Source organism: Capra hircus, chromosome 1 (assembly GCF_001704415.2).
Source record: "Capra hircus breed San Clemente chromosome 1, ASM170441v1, whole genome shotgun sequence".
Taxonomy (NCBI): domain Eukaryota; kingdom Metazoa; phylum Chordata; class Mammalia; order Artiodactyla; family Bovidae; genus Capra; species Capra hircus.
The window spans coordinates 57,757,870-57,774,540 of NC_030808.1; the positions used below are offsets into that span (position 1 = coordinate 57,757,870).

The 16,671-nt window shown below is 51.3% G+C and overlaps 1 protein-coding gene across 5 annotated transcripts in view; it reads left to right on the forward strand.

Annotated features, from left to right (window-relative positions):
• The window catches only part of BOC (BOC cell adhesion associated, oncogene regulated), a 74,356-nt gene that overhangs the window by 50,034 nt on the left and 7,651 nt on the right, over nt 1-16,671 (forward strand). For 4 of the 5 annotated variants that reach the window (XM_018066620.1, XM_018066680.1, XM_018066629.1 and 1 more), the window contains 7 exons: nt 5,377-5,523; nt 7,306-7,449; nt 8,722-9,015; nt 9,373-9,645; nt 11,344-11,651; nt 15,617-15,779; nt 16,188-16,298. In XM_018066620.1, coding sequence (XP_017922109.1) covers nt 5,377-5,523; nt 7,306-7,449; nt 8,722-9,015; nt 9,373-9,645; nt 11,344-11,651; nt 15,617-15,779; nt 16,188-16,298 — 1,440 coding nt within the window. The remainder of the gene's footprint in view (nt 1-5,376; nt 5,524-7,305; nt 7,450-8,721; nt 9,016-9,372; nt 9,646-11,343; nt 11,652-15,616; nt 15,780-16,187; nt 16,299-16,671) is intronic. The other variant, XM_018066732.1, reaches the window with a different exon arrangement.

Here is a 16,671-nt window from a genome sequence, read left to right on the forward strand (position 1 = left end):
CTCATCTGGTGGCTGATTAAGCTGTTATTGATCATGAAGCCTCTGCCCCTCCCTGGCCTCCTTCCTGCCCAAAAAGTACTAGAAAAGGGGGTGCTCTGAGTTTCAGATCGCTCATCACTTCATTACTCTGCCTTTGATCCCTTAGTGAAACTCAACTTATGCTCCACCAGCCAAATTGGGAGCATTTGTCTAGTGAAGCAACAGCTAAAGCTTAAGCTCAGGGTGTGGGGTGGGGGGAGGACAGGGCTGGGGACCCAACTGCTGCTTGCTTGTTTTGAAGCCAGTAGGCTCGCCTGCCAGTCGGCCCTTGTGGGGAGCTAGAAACCCAGCTGGGGTGTCCTGGGTCCTGCCTGCCTGGGCTGTTGTGCATATGTTGGCATCAGAACAGAAGGGCTGCCCGGCTGACCAGTGCCCAGCTTGTGCCTCCCTCACTGCACAGCCCACTGTTTCCAACCCAGCAGTGAATCCTCGGAGTGCGCAGAAGGCCCCCAGAAGGGGGTGTGTAGCATTTTCCAGTCTTGAGTCAGTGAGGTGTGTACATGGAGGAGAGTGTGCTCTGTGCACAGATAAGTTCTCAGTTACAGAGGGCAGGAGCCCAGGGCTAAGCTGGAAATGGCATTCTGATGCCAGACTCCTTTCAGTTACTCACATCTTTCTTGCAAAATGCTTTGTTAGGCTTAAGTATATTCTTGGCTTGAGGCAGATTTTCTTGGAATGAAGTAAAGGAGAGGGTGAAACAAAAACTCTTGGTGGAGTAGTTTTAGATTTATTAGACCATGCAAGAGACATGCTTCTCAGTGACTGAGGAATTTTCCAGATGCCCCTGGGCTCACAGTGCTCACAGCTCTCTCTGTGGGGAGTCTCCTGACTTGGCAGGTACCTGTGCTGAGGATTAAGGCTTTTGCATTGCTGAGGTACTTTGCTTATGAAAAGCAGGTAGTAACATCCAGCTAGAACTCCCTGAGCACAGGCTGTCCACCCTTTCCCACAGTCCACCATCCTCCTCGCTGAGAGAAAATGCATCAGCTCTCTTGGCTGAGAGGTTCAGCCAGGACTGGGCTATGGATTTTGGGGGGCCCAGTGCAATGTGAAAATATGAGGTCCCTTGGTCAAATGTTATTTAAAATTTCAAGGCAGTGATAGAAGAGCATTAAACCAAGCGTTGGCCTCTTCCAAGTGAGGGGCCTGGCACAGCTGCACAGGCTGCATGCTGACAAAGCTGGCCTTGAGCACCGTCTTCCAAACTCTTCATTCAACAAGGACTCAATGAACGTGGTGCCTCCTGAAGACTGGGCAGTGGGGCTTGGGGCTGGGGCACGGAGTGAAAATTGATAGTTTGCCCACTAGGAATTTGCAATTTAGTTAGGGTTGGACATCACCAACTTAGCTTCCCTCATAGCTCAGTTGGTAAAGAATCTGCCTGCAATGCAGGGGACCCAAGTTCGATTCCTGGGTTGGGAAGATCCCCTGGAGAAGGAAATGGCAACCCACTCCAATATTCTGTCCATGGAGAATCCCACAGACAGACGAGCCTAGCAGGCTAGTCCATGGGGTCGCAAGAGTCGGACACAAATTAAGAGACTAAACCACCATCACCAACACAAAATTAAATAATGATGAGATGATTCCTTAAAAACCCAGAAGGCTCCACACCCACCCAAAGGAAGGAATCCATGAGAAATCTCACCTTGACCCACAGGAACCAGTTGTGTTCAGCCTGGAAAGTGAAATGGGGCTACAGAGATGAACCACGCATTCTGTCATCATTTTTACCCCACTACTTGGCGAACCGCATGTATTTCTTCTAGGGTTATTTTCATTTCAGTTATTGTATTCTTCAACTCTGGTTGTGCTTTATACTTTCTTTGTTGAAAAGCATCTTGTAGCTTCTCATCCATTCTTTTCTCACGTTCTTGGGTCATCTTTAGAGTCATTGCTCTGAACTCTTTCTTGGTAGATTGCTTGTCTCCACGTCCCTCATTTGTTCTTGGGTTTTGTCTTGTTCCTTCTCTGGAACATGTTCCTGTCATGGCATTTTGTATCTGTATTTGTATGTATGTGGAAGGTTAGTTATGTCTCTCAGCCTTGGAGAATTGGCTCTCTGTAGGGGACTCCTGTGTTTGTATGTATGTGGAAGGTTGGTTATGTTTCTCAGCCTTGGGTAATTGGCCCTCTGTAGGGGACTCCTGTGTGTATTTGTATGTATGTGGAAGGTTATGTCTCTCAGCCTTGGAGAAGTGGCCCTCTATAGGGGATTCCTGTGTATCTCAGCCCTACACTCCCCTCTTGTCACCCTGTGGCCAGGGACCAGCAGGTCCCAGGGGAGGTTCTGACCTGTGTTTGCGGACTCAGTTCCACCAGCTGTGTGACTGTATTTTTCTTGCTTTTCTGGTGTCTGCCCTCCCAGCGTTTGACTCTGGGCTAGAGGCTTCTGCAGGCTTCCTGGTGGGAGGGGCCGGTGCCTGTCTACTGGTGGGTGGAATTGGGTCTTGGCCCTCTGGGGGTCAGGACCATATTTAAAGGTGATGTGTGCTCAGGAAGTCTTTATTTTCAAACATTTATTTATTTGGCTGCATCAGGTCTTAGTTGCAGTGCCTAGGATCTTTGTTGAGTCATATGGGACCACGCAGTGCACAGACTCTGTGCGGCGCAGGCTCAGTAGTTGCTCTGAAGCATGTGGGATCTTAATTCCCCAGCCAGGAATCCAACCTGTGTCCCTTGCACTGCAAGGTGGATTCTTAACCATTGGACCACCAGGAAAGCCTCTCAGGAAGTCTTTAGGCCGCCTGCCTGTTGGTTGTTTGGTGTGAGGTGTCCCAGCACTGGAGCCTACAAGTGTTGGGTGGGGTCAGGTCGCAGTTTTAATATTCCAACAAGATGTCAGCCTTCAGGTGAGTACTCCTGGATATGTTCGCCACCAGCTTTTATGTCCTAAAAGAGAGCCACAGCCATCCCCTGCCTCCCTGGAAGACCCTCTAAGACCAACAGGTAGATTTGGGCCAGGCTCCTATGAAGTCACTACTTCTGCCCTGGGTTCTGGTGTGCTTGAGACCTTGTATGCACCCTCCACGAATGGATCTCGGTTTCCCCCAGTCCTGTGGCACTCCTGTGATTAAGCCCCAGTGGCCTTCAAGGCCAAATGCTCTGGGGGCTCCTGCTCATCATACCAGACCTCCCAAGCTGGGGAGCCTGCCTCTACTCTCTACTCTCACTCCGATAGGAGAATTTCTTTGACATAATAATTCTCCAGTTTGTGGGTCGCCCACCTTGGGGATATGGGATTCAATTATATCTTAAGTGTGCCCCTCCTGCCATCTTGTAGTGGTTTCTTTGTGTCTGGATGTAGAATATCTTTTTTGGTAGGTTCCAGCCTTCTTTATTAATGGTTGTTCAGCAGTTAGGTGTGGTTTTGGTATTTTCGTGGGAGGAGGTGAGCTCAAGGTCTTCTATGCTGCCATTTATCCTAACAACATGTATTTCTTATTTCACATATATTAGACCTGTTTTACCTCTTTCCCGTGACCCTGGAAGTAAACACTCAAGAAACATTCCATTTTCAAAATATCCACATTTAGATAAAGATTGGCCACACGTGGATAAAAAGCTGATGGAAAATTTGTTGTGCTAAGCCCTTGAGCTCACAATGTCAACCCAGCTCAACTACAAAATCTGAGTTCACAAATAACACGCATGGGCATCTTGTACCTGACTGCAGGGGCCCAGCTCCAAGATAATCATTGATTTGGTCATCTAGTGTTCACTGAGCATCTACTTAGGCCAGAGGACAAGATAACAACACTTGGTCCCTGACCCTAAAAAGTTCACAGTTGAATACTGGAATCAAAGGGACAATGATCCTTTCATAGAAATAAAAGGGCTTTCCTGTGCTGCTCTGGCTCGACTTGACTGAGAGCTTCTAGAAAGTTGCGTTAAGTGGGAAACCTCCTGACCTCACTGAGTGCCGTGATCACAGGGCTCTCCTTGGTGACAGTAGTTTGTTTTTGGTAATTATTTCATGTCTTCTGCGAGAAACCCGACTCCCAACTGCTGCTGTTGCCTTGTCTGGGAACGAACCACAAAGGCAGGTGGAGTCTTGCTGTGAACTGCAGTTACACTGTGATGGTATCAGTTCTCAGGAGCTGAGTAGAATGTGGTGTGGTCAGCACTCAGAAGAGGTGCCTCCAGGGCTTTCTAAGCACCTTTGTGGAGAGAGTGTCTGGGTAAATATTTTCATCTCTCTTATCTTATTCTTTATTAGTTTTATTTCCTCTCTTAAATTAAATTCAGCTACAGTCCTGAAAACCGAATTTGGCATGTGGTTTTGTTGCACAAATAGCCCATTTTGTTCAGCGACATCAGTGATTTGGCTTCAAACAAAGAGAGTTTTGTTGTGTGGGCTGTTGGATTGTTTGGGAAATATCCTGCTTTTGTTCCAGATGGATCTCCATCCAATCCAGTTTAAATCCCATCTTCCTGCCACCAAGGCAAGTTAGAAGAGACTGCAGCCTGGTGTCAGGACCTCGGTTCCCCCGCATTCCACTGCCATTAAACCCCACTGGAGACATTCCTCTTTGCCTTAGAAAACCCTTTGGGTATCCACAATCTCCATCCCCAGCCCAGACACCGAATTAGCCATGACATGACATACTGTTGGCCCTTTGTTTCTGCGGATGGGAAACCCGAGGTCACGCAGGCCGACTATAAGCACCGTACAACACAATTTTATATAAGAGATTTGAGCATCTCCATTTTAGTAGCCACTGGGGTACCTGGAACCAATCCCCAAGGATACTGGGAGAGGACCACATAGCCGTGCATAGCAGGAATCAGCCTTCTGGTTGTAACTACGATTGGTCATCAAGCAGAATCTCAGGCCTTTTTGATGTGGATGTCTGATTAGGCTATTCTTTACTGAACTGGAAAAAAGACATAAGCATTCTCTGTCATTGTTCCTTTCAGTCTCCATGAGCTGTGCCAGGACATTTGTGCCTTGACCATGACCCATTTCTAGCCAGGTTCAGTGGGGCCAGTGGGCCTAGGCCCCTTGCTGCCTTAGGTCAATATAAGAGAAGAGGCTGGTCTGTGTCACAGGCACCACTTGATGGAATTCTCTACACTCACCCACCAGCAGCTTATATACAGCCAGTTGTACTCACATGCAGTGATGCGAGCCATACATTCCCTCCGGTCAACTCTAGACCACAAAAGGCTGGAGGAAGGACTCAGAGCACCCCCAGAGGACCCTTCAGCATGTGAGGTTCTTGCAGCTGTTGACTGTGACTAAAGACACTGAGGCATAAGCCCAGCCTGATACAGTGCACTGTTCACCTCTCTCTTCCATCTAGGCCCAACCAGCCCCTTCTCTTCTCTCCACAGATCTCCAGGACTTCAAGTTAGATGTGCAGCACGTGATTGAAGTCGATGAGGGGAACACAGCGGTCATCGCCTGCCACCTTCCCGAGAGCCATCCAAAAGCCCAGGTCCGGTACAGTGTCAAACAGGAGTGGCTGGAGGCCTCCCGAGGTGAGTAAACAAGCAGGAGCCTGGAGGTCGGGGCCAGGAGGGAAGTTGGTGCCTCTACAGTGCCTCCCAAACCCTGTCAATGCCCCACAGCACCTTCCCCATGCTGCTCAGCCATCTGCAACCCTAATATGCAGCTCTACGAGATACTGAAGGGCCTCAGGGTGGAGGTCCCCTGAATCTATCACAAGGAATCTCCTCATCCTTTGAGGCCCTGCCAGATGTTGCTGAGCTGTTGCCACTGGAACAGAGCTCTCAGCTCGGAGTTCCAGTCCCTCCCCGTGCCATCTTCCTGCCACCAGGCACGCACTGGAAGGCTGCCTGATGAGCCAGATGCTCCTGGAGCTGTGGGCTCCCTGGTGGGAGGCGGGGCTCTTCCCTGCACAGTAGAGCAGTCTCTCTAGAGGAATCTGAGGTTTTCCCTCTCCCCGTCTTCCTGGTGTTGCAGCCATCACAGCTTCCTGCTCAGGCCACGGTGGGCATGACAGCTGGTCCAGGGGAGACTGAGTGTTCATCCGCAGAGTGCCCACAGGGCACTTCCTCCCACAGATGACCTGCACTTAAGGCCAAGTAGACCCTGTGGCTGGACCCTACACCTCAAAATGTATACCTTTTAAAATGTCCTAGAGATTTTTAAATATTTTTGTTAACTTTCTGGTTATAAAACTTTATGGTTATATGTTTACTATAGAAAGTTAAAAAAAAGGATTTTTTAAAAGATCAAAAGTCTAATCCTGCCACTCAGAAATAACCAGAGATTAGGGTATGAATGTCTACTGTCCCTGGCAGTGGCGCCTGGAGGAGGCCTGCCCATCCCACAAGAATCAGGGGCTTTTTCCTTCCTATTTGGCATTTACTTAAGCAGCTCCCACCCGGGGCAGCCCAGTGATAGGCAGGCACCAGACTCAACAAGCCAGATTGCAGGGACATCCAGATGGCCAAGGGCAGGCCACCAGAAAGCTCAGAGCTGATGACCAGTGCTTTGCCTGTCAGGAAGTCAAACACTATCCTAGTTGCCAGGTGTGCAGATACTGTGAATCTGTCCCCTGTGGACAGAAGCTGAACTCAGCCCTGGGACCCCACCCCTGTGACACATCGATGCAAAAGCAGACAGAGCCTAGCAGGCCAGTGATGCCGAGGGAAGGGCTTCCATGGTATTCATGGAGAGGGCTAGGGTTGGGGATTAAAATATTCCTCCTTGGCTGTAGAAGTTCAGCAGTGAGGTGGCTCACAGTTGTGACCATGACAAAGGCTGATGGGAAATTCTGAAGGCAATTCCCTCCTTCCTGGTGGCTTGGAGGAGTGATCAGCTCATCTCCCGTGTATGCAGCACGGCCTCTCGGTCCTAACAAGGGTCTCGGAGGCAGCATACATCATGCCATCTTACGAGTGAAGAAACAGGATCTGAGAGGCTAATTAACCTGCCCAAGATCACACAGTTAGTGCTTGGCAGATCCCCAATCCTGCTTCCTTTCCGTGCTTCTTGAGCCCCTTGAAAATAAGAAATGCTCCTCCACAGGCCTGTGTACAAACTCAGGGTGGTGGTGGGGTGTCAGCCAGCCAGTTTGTTAGCTGGCTGTGTAGTGGCAATCCTGGCACGTCTGTACCACTTGGTGTGAGGCTTCATGGGGAGAGTAGCGGTTTCAGTTTGGACTTGTTGGGACGCGGGTCAGCTCCTGGCTTCTGCCCTACCTGCCCGAACCTTTGCGGGGGCTGCGGGGTGCACTGTTCTGGGCCCACCCTCACCCCCTGCCCCCCTACGCCCCTGCCCTGTCCGCTCCTCAGACAACTACCTGATCATGCCGTCGGGGAACCTCCAGATCGTGAACGCCAGCCAGGAGGACGAGGGAATGTACAAGTGCGCCGCCTACAACCCGGTGACGCAGGAAGTGAAGACCGCAGGCTCCAGCGACCGGCTGCGCGTGCGCCGTAAGAGGCGGGTCTTGCGGATGGGGGTGGAGCGGCTGGTGGGACATCTGGGACTCGGGATTCAGCGGCGGTGGGAGGTCCCTCCTTTAGCCAGCCTCTCTCTGCACGTGGCCCTCGGGCTTGTCAAGGGGCCGGGGGTGGCCAAGCTCACTGGTCGTGTCAGCACCCTGTGAGGGACGTCGTCTGACTCCTGCCTTTTGAGAGCTTTCCTCCGCTGTGGTACTTTTAGAGGAGGGGGACGGGTTGGGATGTGTGTTCTGGGGCAGGACAAATGACAGGAGCGTTTGTGCCTGTGTGAGGCACCGGGCGTGCTTTGCATTCTTTTGTCTGCACTGCAGAAGCGCCCAGCATCTCTCTCGGGACAGTCCCTGGAGGCCCACGTCACTCTCCATTTTTGTGAAAACAGCGGCTGCCTTGGCTGAGCGAGTCCTATGCGGCAGGCGCTTTTTCAGGTTCCCGTGTATTCAGTAGAGTGACATCTTATGTGGAGTTAGAGTTTAGAATTGGCACCAGTGGCAGATCCATGAAGCTAATGAAGCAAAGCTTCAATGGGTCCTTGCTCACCCAATTTTGTATCTGTAATACTGTGTTTTTCTTCAAGAGGGACTCCCAGCTGTGTAAGTTTCCGATCTTAACAAACACTGAAGCTTCCCTTGGTTGGTGCGTAAAGAAATATCACACAGAATGTGTGCTTCTTGTGGGGTTCTGAGGAAGGGCCCGTGTAGGAGAGCAGCACTCCTCTCTATCAGTTCTGTGCAGTTTCTACCTCACATTAAATAAAGCTCTCTGCCTCCTCAGCTGAGCACCTGATGAAATACTTGATCAGCTTTTGGATATGAAAAATGCGTATCTTTAAACCAGAAAGTGTTTCCCAGGTGGCACTAGTGGTAAAGAACCTGTCTGCCAGTGTAGGAGACATAAGAGACGCAGGTTTCATCCCTGGGTCAGGAAGATCCCCTGGAGGAGAGCATGATAAACCACTCCAGTATTCTTGCCTGGAGAATCCTATGGAATGAGGAGCCTGGCGGGCTGTAGTCCATAGGGTTGCAAAGAGTCGGACACAACGAAAGCAGCTTAGCACACGCACAAACCATAGCTTTAAAGATCTGTCCCACTCAGCCCAGCAGGATGCTCCCCACCAGGCTGTTTGATTCCAGTTCCAACCCTCCAGGCTGCGTCCTGGGGTTGGGCTACCTGAAGCAGGGTGGGGGGGGGATCCTCTGCACCCCGTCCTGGTCCCACACACGGTCCTTTCTCTCTTCGCCCCTCCAGGCTCCACTGCTGAGGCTGCCCGCATCATCTACCCACCAGAGGCCCAGACCATTGTTGTCACCAAAGGCCAGAGTCTCATCCTGGAGTGTGTGGCCAGCGGGATCCCACCCCCAAGGGTTACCTGGGCCAAGGATGGCTCCAGTGTTGCCAGCTACAACAAGACACGCTTCCTGTTGAGCAACCTCCTCATCGATACCACCAGCGAGGAAGACTCGGGCACCTACCGCTGCATGGCCGACAACGGGGTTGGGGAGCCTGGGGCCGCAGTCATCCTTTACAACGTCCAGGTGTTCGGTGAGTGCCTCCTGCAGACCTCCTTTTCCTTGGCCATCTCTTATCTACATAGCCTCGCTAGAAGCTCATAAGCAAGGTTCAGACAGGGTTACATGCCTTTTGAGAGATCACATGCCGAATGAGTGAGTGGGGAAGAACTGAGAGCATAAGAGGCCTTGGCTCCCAGGGACCAGGATGTAGGGGCTGGCAGTCCTTCCCAGCTGTGACTCTGATGGAGGAGATGTGGGGCCTTTCCTCTCCTCTACGAGTGTCATGGGTAAGGAGCGACGCTTTCCCCACAGCGGTCCCCTCCCCAGCCTGTCTGCGCCTGGGTTGAAGGACTCTGCCTTTCTTACCTCTGCTCTGGTTTCTTGGCAGAACCCCCTGAGGTCACCATGGAGCTGTCCCAGCTGGTCATCCCTTGGGGCCAGAGCGCCAAGCTCACCTGTGAGGTGCGTGGGAACCCCCCGCCCTCCGTACTGTGGCTGAGGAACGCTGTGCCCCTCACCTCCAGCCAGCGCCTCCGACTGTCCCGTCGGGCCCTGCGGGTGGTCAGCATGGGGCCCGAGGATGAAGGTGTCTACCAGTGCATGGCGGAGAATGAAGTTGGGAGCGCCCACGCTGTGGTCCAGCTGAAGACCGCCAGGCCAGGTGAGTGCAATCCAAGGGACTGGGACACCAGCTGAACATTTACAGAACTTAAATTCAAGTTAAAACCCCTGTGTATACAATAAATAAAAATGGCTTTAAATATAATATATAAATGGTTCATTTGTACTACTGAAAATCTGCACTTCTGACTTGTTAGTAAGTTAATATAAATTTGAACTTACAACTAATAATATTAGTTGCTCAGTCATTGTCACAGAATTGGACACGACTGAGCAACTAACACAGTTAAATTCAAATTTACGTTAACTTACTAATAAGTCAGAAGTGCAGATTTTCAGCAGTGCAGATAACCCATTTAAATACTGTATTAAAAAAAAAAAACTTTTAGTTTTCAGAATCTCTTGAGTTCCTAGAGTTCCATAGAACCCAGTTTGATAACCACTGTTCTAACACAAAGCAAAGCACGTCTGTCTTTCTTAGCTTGATTCATTTTGGTTGACACGTGCATAGATCATAATTTTAATAATTGCTCGGCAAAGGCCAAGCATCTCCATATAAGTAACAGGCTAGTACTTTCTGGTCTACATAGATTGAGCTGCTGTTTGCTCAGCACTGGTCTAGGCAATGTGGGGGATGCAGAGAAATGTAATAAAGACCCTGCCGTCAAGAACTTTCCTGGGAAGGAAATAAAACTTACTGAAGAATCAACTGGAGAAAAATACAACCAGGAATAACGCTGAGTCAGCATGATCAGGAGCCAACCTCCTGTGGTGCAGGAGGTCAGGTAATAAAAACTGTCATGGTCCGTGTGCAGGTTGGAAAAGAATTTCTGGACATGAGGGAGAAACAGAAGAGACTAAAGTTTACAAGAGTGGGAGATGCTGTTAGAACAGTGGGCCAGCTCAATGGAGAGCCAAATCCTTTCACAGGCTAGTTGCCAACTTTTATAGCCTCAAGACAGAAAATTCCTACTGCAATGGTGGCATTAGGTGATTGGTTAGGATGCTATAAGATGGATAATAGGGTGGGTATTTTACCTAATATGGGGTCAGGGAACTGGCAGGTTTAGATCCAGAGGCCCATGGCAACAGTTGCTATGGAGCTTGGTCACTTCCAGAGATTTTTATCTTGTGAACTTGGTACAGAGCTTCACACCTGTGATCTTGGTATAGGGCTCCACAGAAACTAGTGTTGGCAGAGTCCATGGACGCTTCCTGAAGGGAGTGAGGCCCCTCCTGCCTCTGAGAGTCTCAGACACATTTACATTCATAGCTCACACCTCCAGGTCCCCACAGTGGAGCAGGAAGAGGCCCACTCTGTGCCATGGTACAGATCCCCCAGTAAGAGGGGGACATGTCCCCATACCACGCCCGCCCCCCTCCCCACACACACTCACAGATATGAGAAAGGGCTCCTAGCACCTTTAGAGCAAATTGAGATAGTTCAGCCAAGACACACGTGAATGCAGGAAAACAGGCTGGTGGCAGGAAGCCTGGGAGGGGCCCTCAGGCTGCATTTCCACCCTGGCAGGCAGGGGCACAGCCCTCCGTCCCCACAGAGCCTGGCAGAGTATTGAGGGGACTGATGTCACCTCAGGTCCCCAACCCAGGGCTCTTCTTGCCCTAGCATCTCTTCCCTCTGACTTCTCTCCCCATTTTCTCTGTGTGGGGATGGCTGAGCAAGCAGCCAGGGGACTAACTGCTTGTCCCTATCTTCTCCCCACTGCTCATCTTCCAGGTACCACCCTGAGACCATGGTGGGATGCTCAGTCAGCCACCGTCACACCTCCAGTGCCACCCTCCAGACCTGGCGGCCCCGACCAAACGCCCAAGGGCCACCCAGGGCTATTGAGGCCCCAGGCATCAGAGCAGCCAGCCTCCCCACAGTGCCCCAGGGATCAGGGGCCGGTGGCCCCTGCTGAGGCGCCCATCATCCTCAGCTCACCCCGCACGTCCAAGACTGACTCGTACGAGCTGGTGTGGCGGCCTCGGCATGAAGGCAGCAGCCGAGCACCGGTCCTCTACTACGTGGTGAAACACCGCAAGGTATGATATCAGGTGTTGGGGCTACTTCGCTGTGAGGCTGGCTGGGGTATCTGCACCCTGCCCATCTCCCACAGAACTCCTGAAGCCTGCAGGTGGTCTCCAAGGCTGATCCCAACCTCTGTGCCCTCCAGCGTACTTTCCTACCACCTCCCAGGAAGCTGGCTGTGAGTTGGCTGTTGGGGCCCTAAGAGGCTCAGGAAGAAGCCATGGGTGTGCCTCTAGGTCTCAGGCCCGCCAACCAGCTTCCAGTCCCAAGGAGAGTTCATAGACTTCCTGTTAACCATCCCCCTCCTCTCCTCTGCCATTTGTTGTTGATGTTTTGTTGTTTAATCTAAGGAAGCTCTGCTGGGTACATACCTGCAGGAACTCGGGCATGGCAAGCTAGCTTTAGAGCCAGGAAAACAAATATTTGTGAACAAGTGTTTTCTCTGAGGGCTACAAAATGCTGCCTCAGTTCTCAGGACTCCTTACAGCTCAGGTTTGGCAAGCAGGCATTTGAGCTGAAAAACACATCATGGTGTTCAGACCTCAGCTATTTCAGACAGAAAGAAGTCTGTCCAGGTGGATGTTTTAGGGGCTGTCAAGGAGGGGATCTCTGGGTCTGATGGGATCAGGGACAGAACTGGGCCCTCCTGTCTTCTTAAACACTGTGCCCTCTGAGACAGGATGGGGCCCCCAGGCTGCCACCCTCGTTCAGGGCTTACACTCTCACCTGCTGTTCCCAGGGGAGAAGGACATTTCCTTTAAGAAAATATCCTGGGAAACATTTCTGTTTATCCCAGGTGCATGCTGGTCTCTTCCTAAGGCCATTGAAAAGTGTGAAAGTGTTAGTCCCTCAGTCATGTCGGACTCTTTGCAACTCCATGGACTGTAGCCCACCAGGCTCCTCTGTCTGTAGGATTTCCCCAGGCAAGAATACTGGAGCAGGTTGCCATTTCCTTCTCCAGGGTATCTTCCTGACCCAGGGATCAAACCCCGGTCTCCTGCATTGAAGGTGGATTCTTTACCATCTGAACCACCAGGGAGGCCCAAGGCCATTAGACAGTAGAAAACTATTGTCCTTAAAGGGTTTTAAAAAATCTTATTTGATAAGCAGTGCTTCCCTGGTGGCTCAGACGGTAAGCGTCTGCCTGCAATGCGGGAGACCAGGGCTCGATCCCTGAGTTGGGAAGATCCCCTGGAGAAGGAAATGGCAACCCACTCCAGTATTCTTGCCTGGAAAATTCCATGGACTGAGGAGCCTGGTAGGCTACAGTCCATGGGGTCACAGAGTCGGAGATGACTGAGCAACTTCACTTTCACTTTCTAATGTATCATAAATGCTAGATTTTATTACGCATTTATTTGTTGCTTATAAAAGTGCTAGTTGTACTTGGTAGAAAATATGGAAGATAAATGACTGTGGAACTGAAAACATTTATCAACTTTCCTCCCTCTCCAAAACCAAAGGAAACCACTTTTCCCCAGGGAACAGTGCAGGCTCTGCAGAAGCTGGGCTCCTGCTCTGGGCCCCTTCGTTGCTCTCTTCTCACCCTTTCCATGCTCTCTTGGAGACCTCTGGTCAGGACCTGTCCACAGAGGCACCTGTGGTCAAGCCACCTCCTAGGTGGGGGTGAGAGGAGGCAGTTTCTCATTAACCCTTGGCCTGCTGGCCTCCTCATAGGCAGCTAGCAGAGGGGGTGGATGAGTTTTTAACAAAAAGCAGTATTGTTGAGCGCGGGTTATGGTCCTAATCTTTATTTCCCCATGTAACTGGACACCTCTATCGCAGAGTTTGAGACAAAGATCAGGGCAGGCCAAATGCTCATGGTCCCCAGGAGACAAGAACCAGCGTGACAGCAAGAATAATATTTTTTGGGCCAATAGGTGGCCGTAAAACCGCCTCCCCAAGAGGCAGGCTGGCAGAGGCCACACGAGGTGATCCGGAAACACCAGGCTGAGGCCGCATTCACCCTCTCAGTGTGCATGACAGTGACTAATTGCCATTCCATTTCTTATTTTCATTTCTGAGCCCACTGAAGTGAGGCCAGCACTGGGAGGCCCAGGGAGAAGGGGCACAGGGGAAGTGAGAGGAGAGGGCCCCGCTGGGCCTGGCTCCTGTCGGGATCTGGCCTGTGGGGCACTTGGAACTGTTAGGTGGACATTGCCAAGGCACAGTTATGTTTTGAAAGCAGTTTCATTCTTGAGGGACTAACTTGTCATAAAGATCATCACACAGGAAAGGACTTTGAAAGCAAAAATCAGCCTTTGGGTTGTATTTTTTCAGCCCCCCTTTCTTGCTGGAGCCTGGGAGTCATTCATCTCATTTTCACTTTTTCACATACATGAAACCAGTTTTCATTTCCTGGTGCATCTGCAGACCCTGGGCTACTGTGTTTGGGTTTCCAGCACCATTGGGGATTCTCAGTTTGTAAAAACTTCTCCCCTTGGAACAAATCCTGGAAGCCTGACATGAATGAGCCCAGACCATCCCTGGCCTTTGAATAGTAGGTTTTGTTCTACTTTGGAATATTCTGCTTGGGGATAAGAGCTTTTCCTACCAGCTGTTTAATTCCTTCAGCAGACCAAAGCTTCAGGCCCCAGCAGGCTCTTGGAGATGTGCATAGTTGGCGGGAAGGCTGTGTCCTCAAAGATGGGGTGGGGGAGGGGGAAACAGCCTCTCGGCAACGCCTATCCGGAAGTCTGGAGCTCCTTGATTTTTTTTTCTTTACAGAGCTAGGAAATTGAAGGCATTAAAGAGTAATCTGTGATGGTTATGGTTCATCCATGGATTTTAAGTTCTGATCTAGGCCTGAGGGCAGGAGTAGAAAAAAAGAGGGTTGAAATCCTCACTGAGGGAGGAAGGGGAGGACAGGTACTTGTTGAGAACCTACTGTGTGCCAGCTTCAGTGAGTCATCGGGTTTAATCTTCAGAATAGGCTGAGAGATTTAACTTGCTTCATTTAAGGAATGAAAAGCGTAGGGGTCGGGAAGATTAGGGAAGTTGCTCAGGGTTTCACCCAGCTGGTAATCTGTGTGTGGTAAGAGACACAGCTCGGATTTGAATCCAGGACTAGTCTAGCTCCCAGACTTTCTTTCTAGGGTAGGTGCCGTTTATGAGCTTGTTTTCTGGAGTCAAGCCAGGATTTCTGCACTCACTAGTGATGTGGTCTTAGGCAAGTCACTTGTCCCTCTAAGCCTTAGCCTCCCTGCTTGTGAGGTGGGAACGGTATTAACACCCATCTCTTGGACTGCTGTCATGGAAATGCATTATGGTGCATGTAGCATGCTTTATGGTGCATGTAACCATGTGTTGTAGCACATAGAAGTTAGTGTTAGTCACTCAGTCATTTCTGACTCTTTGCAACCCCATGGATCGTAGCCCACCAGGCTCCTCTGTCCATGGGGATTCTCCAGGCAAGAAGACCAGAGTGGGCTGCCATTGCCTTCTCTAGGGGATTGTCCCAATCCAAGGACTGAACACAGGTTTCCCACATTGCAGGCAGATTCTTTACCATCTGAGCCACCAGGGAAGCCCCAGCACATCCTAGCACTCAGCAAATGTGGCCGTTTCCACTGGTGCTATTTTTATCATTCTCATTGTCATCTCATTAGAATATGAGGGTACTGTTTGGTTTCAGCAGATCGAGGAGAAAGAAGTTAAATGGGGATGTTTTTAGAAAGGGGGAGAGGCCTTTGGAGAAACTGAGTAGTGTCAGTCGGGCGTTGTGCTCCTCCCCACTGAGTTTTCTTTCATGAAATGGTTAGATGAGGGATCCAGGAGCCTGGCTTTCCTGGCCCAGCAAGGACGATGTCCTGGGCTTGCAGGACCAGTCTGCCTTCTGTAGGGCCAATCTCCCCACCAACCTGGCCCATCTCCCTCCCTTTCTTCTGCCTTCTTGGGCTCAACTCTGCTTTCCTTGTAAGCCACGGCCACTTGTAGTTCCATGCAAGAGGCTGGTCCTTATACCAGCCACCTTCTCTAGCAGGTCACCAACTCCTCTGATGACTGGACCATCTCTGGCATTCCGGCCAGCCAACACCGCCTGACCCTCACCAGACTAGACCCTGGAAGCTTGTATGAGGTGGAGATGGCAGCCTACAACTGTGCAGGTGAAGGCCAGACGGCTATGGTCACCTTCCGAACTGGTAAGGGTCCAGTATTCCCTGGCTTAGGGTCTCCGTGGGCCTGAGCAGTCCTACAAGGTCAGGTGGAAGCCCTGTTCACCTTGCTCCAGCTGTTCACCTTGAACTTTATCTTCCTTCTGGCTTCTGCCTCCCTGTGGTCTGTGTGCCCTGTCGAGGCTGCGGTCCCACCTCCCGTCAGGAGAGGCACCAGCTGGCCTCTGGCATTCCTTTGCCCCCTTCGCACTTGGGGGCCACGTGCAATTCCATGCCCATCAAATGGAGCTAAAAATCAGACCACACTTCTAATGCCCTCTGTTATCTGCATGGTCTTGTCAGACAGCCTGGTAGAACTTCAGGCAGAAAAGACTATGGAAGGAGAGCCCCAACGCACATTCTCTCTCGTGCTGATCTCAACCCATTTCTACCCAGGACGACGGCCCAAACCTGAAATCGTGGCCAGCAAGGAGCAGCAGATCCAGAGGGATGACCCTGGAGAAAGACCCCAGAGCAGCAGCCAGCCGGACCACAGCCGCCTGTCCCGTAAGCCCCCAGCAGCCCCGCGGGCGGGGCCCAGGGCCACTGCCTCAGAAGGTTCACTGCTGCAGTGAGTGGGGCCTGGGAGTCCTTGCGACCTACTCCTGGCCTCTCCCTGGTTGACCACAGGAAGAGAGAATGGATTGGACCTTTTCAAGAGCTCCTCCCTAGACAGTGACCCAGGGAGCCCTGGGATCTGATGCGGCCCGCAGGGGTGCGGGGCTGTGGGGTGGGGCTGGCTCCCTTCCCACCAGGGTGGAGGGCTGTGGGGTGGGGCTGGCTCCTGTCGGGAGCAGGCCAAGTCTAGTCACGTTACCACCACCCTCTCATCACTTCCTCCCTCCCGCTTCCTTCCTGCCACGTGGATGGTCTCCTCCAG